At 41.6% G+C, this 12,479-nt stretch overlaps 2 protein-coding genes across 6 annotated transcripts in view; one reads left to right on the top strand and one right to left on the bottom strand.

Annotated features, from left to right (window-relative positions):
- si:dkey-262k9.2 (uncharacterized) overlaps window positions 1–3,182 on the top strand; it is a 14,938-nt gene extending 11,756 nt beyond the window's left edge. For all 5 annotated transcript variants that reach the window (XM_061675087.1, XM_061675088.1, XM_061675083.1 and 2 more), the window contains one exon: window positions 1,513–3,182. In XM_061675087.1, the coding sequence (XP_061531071.1) occupies window positions 1,513–1,558 (46 nt within the window). In that variant the 3' untranslated portion in view covers window positions 1,559–3,182. The remainder of the gene's footprint in view (window positions 1–1,512) is intronic.
- fxyd5 (FXYD domain containing ion transport regulator 5) lies at window positions 2,097–12,479 on the bottom strand. The gene is made up of 10 exons (XM_061675089.1): window positions 12,369–12,479; window positions 7,415–7,460; window positions 6,769–6,809; window positions 6,560–6,694; window positions 6,407–6,457; window positions 4,931–5,002; window positions 4,571–4,600; window positions 4,183–4,257; window positions 4,062–4,107; window positions 2,097–3,655 (listed from the first exon to the last, which is right to left on the bottom strand). The coding sequence occupies exons 3-10, from the start codon at window positions 6,773–6,775 to the stop codon at window positions 3,613–3,615; spliced, it is 459 nt and encodes a 152-aa protein (XP_061531073.1). The 5' UTR covers window positions 6,776–6,809; window positions 7,415–7,460; window positions 12,369–12,479; the 3' UTR covers window positions 2,097–3,612.

The following is a 12,479-nucleotide window of genomic DNA, read 5'->3' as shown; positions in this document are numbered from 1 at the left end:
TTGCTTCCCCCCCAAAAGAGGAGAAAAAACAATAAAAGGAAAAAAAGTGCACAAATAAGTGAATTCGTGGGTGCCAAACCACAAGTATTCGTATTACATTAGCTAAAACACTTTCCTGTGATTTGACATTGTTACTTATTCAGCTAACGTTTCTGGCTAACATTAGCTAAAACACTTACCTGTGATTTGACATTATTTATTCAGCTAACGTGGCTAGCTAACATTAGCTAAAACACTGAGCTGAATAAGTAACAATGTCAAATCACAGGTAACGTTTCTGGCTAACATTAGCTAAAACACTTACCTGTGATTTGACATTATTTTTTCAGCTAACATGGCTCGCTAACATTAGCTAAAACACTTACCTGTGATTAGACATTATTTATTCAGCTAACGTGGCTAGCTAACATTAGCTAAGACACTTACCTGTGACTTGATATTATTTGTTCAGCTAATGCAGTTAGCTAACACTAGCTAATGTCTACATTTCCAGATACACTTGCATAATAATGCGACGTTCCCGTGACTAGTGCATATTATTTGAAAACTACAATTTCACCGGGTGAGCGTAGAGGTATTGAGGTGACTCCACATTGCAAGCGCACCCACCTCGGGATTACAGCGGCCCAGCACAAGCGTGCCCATGTTTGGCACTGGTTGCTAAGATACCAAATGGAAAATAGCCTGCTGCCTTTTGTACGCCAGTTTGTATGTAAAGTTGTTAGAATGGAAAGCGGGCGCGATACAAGTGAGATATGCTATTTTTCATTTTAAGCTAAAATGTTTACTGTTAAAATTGCTGAAATCACATGTTTCTACCACTTTCAACCAACCTGGTATAGTCAATGTAGTGGATATCGCCATATATCGCTGCGTTTTCCTTACCACGTCACGTCATGCCAATATCTATACTGTGCCTGCATCCTTACTTTCTTAATTGAATGTGGTGCTGTGGCGGCACTGTGCAGAGCAATGGCTTTCTTTTGTGTTGGAGCGGTGTCATACTTGATCTGCAGTTTGGGTCATTGTTACAAAGTTCAAAGTCGATGCCAGCGATCTTGGAGCACTTGTTGAGCCGACATTCTTGAAGGGTTAAATTCCTCTGCAGGATTACTGGCTGCCTCCTGGGGCTGCAACGTGTGTACGTGTGTGCGTGCGCGCGTGTTAGCCGTGTTTGCCGCTGACTGATCGCACGGCTGAAAAGACGCTTAATCACACAGCAACCTCTGGCTTGTTGGATCAACAGTCCCACCCGGGGTGATCAGTGTTTCGAGGCGACGCAGCCTCTGTGCACCTGTCAGAAGTGTGCTGTTTGAGACAGACACGTTTCCTGAGTTCCGACACTCTGATGTTCCTCCTGCTGCTAAACGAAGAAGTAGCCTAAAAATATCGAGAAGATGACATGTTTGCTTTTGCTCCGTCTCACCTCATCTGTCTCATTGTTAACCCCCCCCCCCCCTCTCATTGTTATCCCCCCCGCCCCCACTCTATTCCCTTTCTGTGCATCACTAGGATTTACTCTGTACCTACAGAGCAGGACCAGAAAGGGGCAGTCTAGTTCCTGGAAAAGAAGCTAATATGGAACACACACGCATGCAAGAGCGGCTCACAAGGCAATCTCATCTCACCGCGAGGATTATGCTTCTTTAATAGCTCTGTGTATTGCTCGTCCAAAACCTATCAATCCATAAATAATGCTCTTATATACTTTTTTCTTTGTCCCTGCTGTTTGCACCCAACAAAGACCCAATTTGGGGATATTTTGAACATGTTCAAACCTTCTAATTGGATCCTATTTTAGGAATCTAAATCAAAAGGCAATAAATATGGCTTAATGCTTTTTTAAAAGGATTTTTTTTTTTTTTTTGCGCTGCCAGAACTCCCCTGGTGTTTTATTAGCAAAAATAAGCTGCGCAGTGAAAGAATGTTTAATTTGGTACACGTGGAGTAGACCTATCCATGTGAAATGGTCGTTGACTGAGACTAAACATGCTAATCCAAACTAAGACAGCCAAGAGGGCCACACTTGCGTCTCTGGGTTGCTTGACTGACATTTTATGTTCCTGGCCCATTAAGACTGACAGCAGACTGTGGAATAGAAGATAAAACATACCCATCCATCCCTTTATTCTCATCAGCCACTCCCAAAAAAATGGAAACTTCAGGGTAAACAATTGCTTTCAAGGCAGCAAATTAATCGACGGTCATGAATGGGGATGTTTCCTTTCCTCTTTTTGTTTTGGAAACTTCTCTTCGAAATCCACCGTTGTGCAGCTTGTAAATAGCCATGTGACTGCCGAGGAGGCAGGTTAATGGCTCACATTCGTCGGAGGAGAGGCCGGGTGTGAAAATCTCATGAATCAAATAAAGCCTAATGGACGATTGGGGAGCATAGCAACAATACCTCAATTCCATCCACACAGAGCGAGATGTTTCCCTGCTGTCGTTTTAGCAGAAATCAATCATTCCCTGTGCAGCAAAGATTTCATTTCAGCAACGCAAGCCGTTGGTTATTTGGGGGAGGGAGACTCTTTGTAGCAAAGATTGAATTGGAAGGGGTGCTCCTTTTCAGTTTCTACTTGTCGTCTAATGAGAGGCTCTCTGAGAAAGGTAACACAGAATTAAACCGTCCATTTGGAAACAAATAAGATGTCACCTTACATTCTCATTACACATTGCAACACTTCCTAGCAGTGTCAACATTTCAAAGGGACAATAGAATTAAAAACTATGCAAAATCTTTCAGTTTATTTAGCATATAAATACTTATATTATCTTTGTAAGTTTTTCGAAACGCTTGTACAGAAATCTAAAAAGCAACACATCATTTGGCCAAACTTTAGTTTAACTGGCAGTACCTGAGCTTTGTCAAATATTGTAGCTTTAAATGTCCAAAGCATCTGTTTGGTGGGTGCCATTTACCAATATGTTTGTAAAATGTTTGTTTTTGTATGTTGAAATTGGGACGTAAGGGTAAATGTCCATTTTTATACGTACTTTTGTATAAGTCAATTCCTGTCAACATTTCCATGTTTTTTTCCCCAACAAGTAATTTAAGCATGCAATCTATTAAACAACGAGATTTAATAAAGGGTTTGTAAACGTTATATCATTTGCACTTCTGGAATGTGTTTTGATCCGATGTCTGTAAGAATATGTCATTAAATCGTTTTTAAAATGTACTGGTGTTCTTTTTCCCCTCCACCCGTTAGCATCGTTTTGTTGTCATAACAATGCAAAGGTATAATTTGCCAGGCGTTCGTTTTTTTCTCTCTCAGAGCTATATTCATTAGCGTCGACCCACTAAGAAAAACATCTTTTATGAACCACGATGAGGTTGTCCAGTTAAAAAAAAAATAATAATAAAGGCTCCAGTTTTACATCCTGTTAGAAGGTAAATGTTTTACACAATATTGACAACAACTGTCATTTCTTATTGAACATGGCTAAATGGAAATAATTCCGTTTTTATTTTTATTTTATTGTGGGTCAATAAAGAAATATTAAACAAATTCAGTACCACTTTTTGCTTTGTGAACTCATTTCCTTTCATGTCAATTTGAAATGTACGACCAGCTCCACTAATTTGTTGGTCTATCGACTTATAGACTTTTATGACAATATCTCTGATTTTCTTTGCTCCACTCTATAAGACCTGCAAAACACAAAACACCACGATTATCTTAACATTCACCATGACTATACCGCCGAAAGAAAAACAAACCAGACATTTTTTTTTTATTTTTTTTTTGTAGCAGTTAAGACTTATGATTTGGATCGTTTAATCATCGCAAACATCTTAGTCAGCATCCTGTAGGCCACTGTAGCCAAAAGTGATTGATTGTGCGTCATATGTCATCCAGTGGTGTCATATGATTTACCAAGCCGGTTAACAGAATGACATACGTAAGCAGCTAGCCTTCATGCATATTGATAATGTATTTTGCTCCAAAGAATTGTTTTTAAATCACTGCGTCGGTTTACACTTTGTTAAACCACTCGGCAAACAGCCCATTTTTGCATTCTTTTCTCAGTATGGAAATAAAAATAACAATTCTTACTGAGATGACCTCTTGCGACACTTGGGAAGCCGACAGCCCTTACCACCTACACAAGAGAGTGAGGAAAAAGTTGAACTTCATCAAGGCAATTTCAAGAAATTACAGATCAAGATAGTCTTACAGCCGAAGACCAAGAGGCCCATCAGGAAGAGAACTCCAGCGATGGACAGTCCAGTCACTTGCAGGGACCAATAATCTAAAGACAACAACAAAAGAATTTCGTGAGCCTATAGAGCCAGACTTTTCCCTTAACATTTTCGTCAAACGCCAAATTGTATGACCTCATTGGCATTTAACTTTAGTGGTTCCGGGGATACATCCCAGACAATAGCAGGGTACATGTATATAAGTATATAGTATAAGCAAACAAACATTCACACCTACGGTAAACCTTCTTCTAAGAGTCTTCTATAACCCTAACATACATGTTTTTGGAATGTGGGAGGACGCAGCAGTACCTGGAGAAAATCCACAATCCACAAAGGAGAACCAACTCAATGATTTCTTACCATATGTGAAATCTCGATCCCAAATTGGATCTACAACAAAAGTAGAAAAATAAGTTGGAAGGCAGGAAGTGGGATAAACACAATCTGGAGAGCCAGTTGGAGGTGACACATCTCGTAGCCCGGCTGACACATTGATGACTGTGTATCACAAACATCTTATCTCCTCTCGCAAAAGCAACAATCGAGCATTAATCTGCCAGCAAGACAGGAAGTGAGGTGCTATTTTCCTCCAGTCTGCCGTGAGTTTTGTTTGGAAGGCTGGAAATAGCGAGATTGTCAGCCTGCCATAAGATAACAAAAAAAAATGTAGACACCCGGGGGCATTTAATGTGACGATGGAGTAGGAAAATGTTTGGTTACCCCAGGCAGGAGGTTGATGGGTCCCATTTTCAGTGGTTTTCTTCGTGCTGGTTGGGGAGGATGTCAATGTGGCTGTCGAAGGAAACAAATCAATACAGTATGTTTTCTTTGTGATTCCTGGTTTGTGTGTAATTGTAGGACTTATAAGACATGTTTAAGAATACATTTGTAACTGGAGGAACAGATAAGTATGACTATGTTTGCCATTTGATACATCCCCTTACAAAACGTCCATGTTGGTATTCAAATGTCAGTGTGGTTAAAATCTCAAGCCTAAATGTAATTTCTGTCATGAATTTACTAGCGTGTACTTGTATGTAAAATGATTTGAATACTTCCATCCATCCATTTTCTGATGGATCTTATCCCAGCTATCATCGGGCAGGAGGCGGGTTACACCCTGAACTGGTCGCCAGCCAATCGCAGGGCACATATAAACAAACAACCATTCGCAGTCACATTCACACCTGCGGGCAATTTAGAGTTGTCAGTTAACCCACCATGCATGTTGTTTTTTTTCAGACGTTCTAACCAGTCGTCCACCATGCCGCTGGTTCAATACTTCCATCCATCCATTTTCTGAGCCGCTTCTCCTCACTAGGGTCGCGAGCGTGCTGGAGCCTATCCCAGCTGTCATCGGGCAGGAGGCGGGGTACACCCTGAACTGGTTGCCAGCCAATCGCAGGGCACGTAGAAACAAACATCCATTCACAGTCACGCCTACGGGCAATTTAGAGTCTCCAATTAATGCATGTTTTTGGGATGTGGGAGGAAACCGGAGTGCCCGGAGAAAACCCACGCAGGCACGGGGCCGGGGATTGAACCCGGGTCCTCAGAACTGTGAGGCTGACGCTCTAACCAGTCGCCCACCGTGCCGCCGGTTCAATACTTCTTCATACTAAATATGGCCAATGTATGCCAATTATCAAAGCTATTTTTGGGCTTTATGCCAGCAACCATACTATAGTATACACCGTATATTGTCATTATACTTTAGTATAAACTAAGTGCAATTTGATGATCTCTGAATCAGTATAGTGTTAGCCTAATAGCATATTTGCCGTAGTTACTGTTACCAAACAATACCAATGTGCTTGCTAAAAATACTACAAAATTTGTACTTTTAAGAGATTTAAAAAAGAAAAAAGGTTCATGTTAAATGTTACTATTCATACTTTCATGAAAATGAAGTTGTAATCGTGTTTTTTCTTTCGATAATACATTTCCAATATCTGCACCTTACAACGGCAATAAAGGCTTTCTATCTATTATCAGACTTACTGTATTTTTGGGACTAAATAGTTGACTTTCACTCCAGTTCCATTGTCGTTCCCCTGATCCGAATGAGCTCATTGATTCGTATTACACTGACGCACTTGTCCTCCTACTAGATCTACTATATTTTAGACAAACTCAATGGCTCCAGCAGCCGGGTGCCCCAAACACATCAGCAACCTGCAGGGTGGAGACTATTACCTGGTGTGGATGTCAGCTGTCTTAGGCGCTCTGTTGTCCCCTCACTGGAAACTACAGCGACACAAATATTCACGATAAGTCACATCAGGTTAAATAAGTTCACTCGATAGATAGATGTTTGTTGTTTTGGGACTTCAAATATTCGCATCTAACATCGCATCGAAACACCCGTCGAGGTGCTTGTTTCTGGTCTGGTGGTGCTGAAGTTCACGGGATTGAGGGAGATGATGGTCTGGTTTACGGTGAGCACAAAAACGTCAGCGGCACTCGTGAGCTCCTGTCCTTTTCCTGTTACACCAAGTTAGTTACAATGAATCAAAAATCCGCTGACAGATTAAATGATGGGAGGTAAATCAACATACCAGACATTGGAGTGAAGGTTCAGGTGTGATAGCCCTCGACACTGCGGAAAGAAAAACATTTATTAGTAATAACAGCGGTAGACATTTGATAACATGATTCCCATTGTAGCGAACTTTACAGGAAGAACAAAGCACAGCGCTGTGACTGCCTCACACAGCCTTGTGCTCTGTTGTCCTGGCATCCACTCTACAATGAGTGGATGCCATGCAGGGTGGAGAGACCTCACAGTATGTCCAAGTAATAGCCTTGTGAGTGGGGTGTGGTTACAGCACACAGACGTGGCTCTCATGAAAGCTCCAGTGACCACAGAGCTGGATTGTTGTGTACCACTCAAAGCACAGGAAGGCTTTTGTTTAGCCACTCAGGCTTTCAGCACCTTCCAACTATCACCAACGCTCTTTCAAAAAAACTCTACTTTCTCAGGCTAAAGCTGCGTTTTCAACCAATTTGCATGTTCTGCAACCATCCTAAATAAATGTTTCGGTAAGCCCCCCCCCCCCGAAACACTGACTGGCCAATCACAGCGCAACGCAGGCCAGCATCAGACACTTTCCTGGCGTCTTCCCGAAAGGTGATTTGCATATCACCTGGATCAACCCCATCCGCGTAATATTTAGAATGTATTTAGAAAATTCTGCCACTTACCATTTAACAATGCAGACAGCAAAAAGACAAGGGAAGCCAAGTGAATCTAAAATTAAAAAGAATAATTGTTTTTGAGTGATGGAGTGAAACGGTTAATTCAGTAAAAAAAAAAATTAAAAACACAGTTTGCAATGAACCAACCATCCATCCATCCATCCATTTTCTGAGCCGCTTCTCCTCACTAGGGTCGCGGGCGTGTTGGAGCCTATGCCAGCTGTCATCGGGCAGGAGGCGGGGTACACCCTGAACTGGATGCCACCCAATCACAGGGCACATAGAAACAAACAACTATTCGCACTCACAGTCATGCCTACGGGCAATTTAGAGTCTCCAATTAATGCATGTTATTGGGATGTGGGAGGAAACCGGAGTGCCCGGCGAAAACCCACGCAGGCACGGGGCCGGGGATTGAACCCGGGTCGTCAGAACTGTCAGGCTGACGCTCTAACCAGTCGCCACCGCGCCGCCTGAACCAACCAAAACAAGAAAAAAATAAACAGCGCAACACAAGCTGTTACTTTGTATTGAAAGTGACAATCTATTAAATGATTGTACATTTTCATCCATTTTCTATAGCGCTTGTCCTCTTTAGGTTCGGGGGTGAGGTGAAGCCTATCCCATCTGACTTTGAACGAGACGTGGGATAGCCATCCAGTCGAAGAGCACATTAGAAACAAACAGCCACTCATGCTCACATTTGCAATTGAAAGTCTTCAATTAAAAAGCATGCTTTTGGAATGTGGAAGGAAGTTTGTGAAGAAAACTGGGGGCACGCAATCTCCGCACAGGAGGGCCTGAGCCCAACCCGGGCACTTCTCGACTCCGAGGCAGACATGCTACCCACCACTACACCGTGCTGCCGCATGTTTGGACATTTTGCAAATGTAATTTACAAACGGTTTGAATCATTTTGAGTGCAAGTGTGTACCACCACATTGAAGAAGTAATTTATTTCCATCCATCGATCCATTTTCCGTACCGCTTATCCTGACTAGAGGAACAAAAAAATTATTATTCTGTGTGCCTGCTAAGTATAGTTCATTACTTTTTCATATGAAATCCTTCTAAATTCACCCATGTCCTTTAAGGTAGCTTTAGTCTTTCGTGGATGGACAAACCCAAATGAAAAGACGAAGCACTCTATGATATTGTACTTTGTATAGAATAGAATACTAACATAATTACAACCCCAATTCCAATTAAGTTGGAATGCGTTAAACATAAATAAAAACAGAATACAATGATTTGCAAATCATGTTCAACTTATATTGAATACACTGCAAAGACAAAATGTTTAATGTTGAAACTGATAAACTTTATTGTTTTTAGCAAATAATCATGAAGTTAGAATTTTATGGCTGCAACAAGTTCAAAAAAGCTGGGACAGGCTCATGTTTACCACTGTGTTACATCACCTTTTCTTTTAACAACATTCAATAAACGTTTGGGAACTGAGGACACTAATTGTTGAAACTTTGTTGGTGGAATTCATTCCCATTCTTGCTTGATGTACAGCTTCAGCTGTTCAACAGTCCGGGGTCTCCGTTGTCGTATTTCACGCTTTGTAATACGCCACACATTTTCAATGGGAGACAGGTCTGGACTGCAGGCAGGCCAGTCTCGTACCCGCACTCTTTTACTACGAAGCCACGCAGTTGTAACTCGTGCAGAATGTGGTTTGGCATTGTCTTGCTGAAATGAGCAGGGGCGTCCATGAAAAAGACGTTGTTTGAATGGCAGCATATGTTTCTCCAAAACCCGTATGTACCTTTCAGCATTAATGGTGCCTTCACAGATGTGTAAGTTACCCATGCCATTGGCAGTAACACAGCCCCATACAATCACAGGTGCTGGCTTTTGAACTTTGCGTCCATAACAGTCCAGATGGTTCTTTTCCTCTTTGGCCCGGAGGACACGACGTCCACAATTTCCCAAAACAATTTGAAATGTGGACTCATCGGACCACAGAACACTTTTCAACTTTGCATCAGCCCATCTTAGATGAGCTCGGGCCCAAGAGAAACCGGCGGTGTATCTGGGTGTTGTTGATAGATGGCTTTTGCTTTGCATAGTAGAGTGTCAAGTTGCACTTACTGATGTAGCACCGAACTGTATTTACTGACGTTGGTTTTCTGAAGTTGAAGACTCTAAATTGCCCATAGGTGTGAATGTGAGTGTGAATGGTTGTTTGTTTGTATATGCCCTGCGATTGGCTGGCAACCAGTTCAGGGTGTATCACACCTCCTGCCCGATGATAGCTGGGATTGGCTTCAGCACTCCCGCGACCCTTGTGAGGATAAGCGGCTCAGGAAATGGATCGATGGATGGGTTTTCTGAAGTTTTCCTGAGCCCATGTGGTGATATCCTTTACACATCGATGTCGGTTTTTGATGCAGTGCCGCCTGAGGGATCGAAGGTCATGGGCATCCAATGTTGGATTTCTCCAGATTCTCTGAACCTTTTAATGATATTATGGACCGTAGATGATGAAATCCCTAAATTCCTGGCAATTGTACGTTGAAGAACATTGTCCTTAAACTGTTGGACTATTTTCTCACACACCTCGCTCCATCTTTGCTTGTGTATGACTGAGCAATTCAGGGAAGCTCCTTTTCTACCCAATCATGGCACCCACCTGTTCCCAATTAGCCTGTTCCAAACAGGTTTGATGAGCATTACTCAACTTTCTCAGTCTTTGTGGCCACCTGTCCCAGCTTTTTTGGAATGTGTTGCAGCCATATAATTCTAAGTTAATGATTATTTGATAAAAACAATCAAGTTTAGCAGTTTGAACATTAAATATCTTGTCTTTGTAGTGTATTCAATTAAATATAGGTTGAACATGATTTGCAAATCATTGTATTTTGTTTTTATGTATGTTTAACACAACTTCATTGGAATTGGGTTTGTAAATAGAATGTAAAGAATTAAACAGGTTGGGCATTAAAATTTAATGCTGCACTTCACTTCATTGCGCTGCTCCTTCTCATGTGCCCACCTTGGCCACCGGGAGGCAGTGTAATACAGTCATACAGACACAAATGAAGAAAAATAGTACTTCTGCTGTAAGTGAATCAGTAAGATGCTTTAATGTTCGTCATTTTTCATAGAGGATAAATAATATATGGCTATGGGTATTGTTATCTGTCTAAATGTGTTGATCCAAAGTTTGTGTTCAAATATTAATTGTATAAAGGGTTCTAAAACAGCAACTACCGATGCAAACTGTTAGCATGTCAAAGGCAATTTTCATAATATGTTAGCATTAAGCTAGTGGGCTGTTGTTTGCTTGTTTTAAATACACAACCTGTACTTGTCTTTGTTTTATGTCTAGTTAGACAGTAAACTACAAGAGGGAGTGACATTAAACAGCTTGAAGTCTCTTTTTCCCCCTACTATTTGCCAAAAAGCTGTTTGGTTTGAAGTGAGTTGAATTTAGTTCACTGCCACCGTACAGCGCCACAAGTCAAAGTAAAAAATAAAGAAATCAATAAAATCCTCCGAATGATGGCTCATATCTTGAAAAAAAAAAAGGGAAATTTGGTCTGTATATATTTATGGCCTAAAAGAATTTTTCTTTAGTCTAATTATGAAATTACTTTAACGCTAGCATATGTTAGTGACAGACTACGGTGCGTTCCGACTTGTGATCAACCTTTAATTACACTTGATCATTAAAATTGTTAAAGTTTTAATTAAAACATTAGTTAAAACAGCCTGGACACCTATTAAATGTTTATGACAGTGACGATTTGAAACAAATAATTTCAGTTTCTATTAATTCATATGGGAAAATTATGTCAGAGGTTCCACTGCAAACTAATAACATTTTCTTTTATAGTGCTTTTGACAGCAGGTTGTCAATACTATTGTGTCATCTAATTTTGCCATTTTCTTAAAATAGCTCAGCCTCGTGTTATGTAATCAACTAAGCCATTATCGATGGTTGCTATGGTTACGGCATGAAGAAGGACAGACAATACAAACGCAATTAATCATAGACGATTCGCAAAACAGGTTTTACATTTGTAAACAGGGGCAGAGGTATCGTGTATATTTATGTACAGTATGTACACAGCAAGGTAAAATAGGGCTTGGACGAATAAAGTGGGAGCAGTTTCGCAGTGGGGCGTTATTTGACAATGCAGACAGGAAGTTTGCATTGCGGTCGACACCACGTTTTGCACCTCTCCTTCCTCTTTGAAGCAACATCCCCCGCACTTCTGTCGCTACGTGGCACGCAACTGCTCTTTAAATGTCATTGTTTTTAAAGATGCGCACATCACGGCAAACGCTTTTCTTTCTCTCTCCGAAAGAAAAAGCTTCAAGGCTGGGAATTGTGCTCACAATCCTCCCACACCAGTCTGAGACAAACTTTGTATCCATCAAACTTCAGCACGTGTTTCAAGTGTGGACCTGTCACCAATTAAAATGTGGAATTGGACAACGTGTCAATGTTTTTCTTGTACGATAACGGAAACGCGTTACTCGCTGACGTACATAGAGTACCGATTCCTCCCCTGTAAATGAACCAAAACCATTATAGAGGGTCTTTGTTTCCAGTGTGCGTGTGGACGCATGAGGAGGCAAAAAGTAGGGATTGGTGGAAGTTTATTCCTTGGTGTGGCTTTAAATCCACCATTCGCCCCCAAGAGAAAATGAATCTTTGACCTATCCTGGTGGCAGCTCGTCCTCCAGGCTCGGAAGAGTGTCACAGGTGAGGCATGGAGGCTGCCACCAGCAGTGACAGCTCACATTAGCAGGTCATGCCAATCTTCATCTCACTGCATAGCATATGTCAAAGCCGTTGCCTGACCCCCTCCGGGCCCTAAAAGGCTTCTACCCACTCATGACCTGCCTGTGTGTCACATCTCCCCGTCTGTCATCCGCCATCAATCGCCCTTCACCAAAACAGGCCTTTCAAATCATCCATCGGGAGGGCTATTGTGCCTACCTTAGTGTCCATTGTGTGAGGCAGCCCGCGCCAACGCTTCATCCTCTTCACCCTCATCATCCACGAGGCTTCTTCTTCCTCATTCAGAGAGGCTGATGAGGTAACGGCCAA

The sequence above is a fragment of the Phycodurus eques genome, chromosome 4 (assembly GCF_024500275.1).
Source record: "Phycodurus eques isolate BA_2022a chromosome 4, UOR_Pequ_1.1, whole genome shotgun sequence".
Classification (NCBI taxonomy): domain Eukaryota; kingdom Metazoa; phylum Chordata; class Actinopteri; order Syngnathiformes; family Syngnathidae; genus Phycodurus; species Phycodurus eques.
Note: the sequence above shows the minus strand (reverse complement) of the source record. Positions and strands in the feature narration are given on the sequence as shown.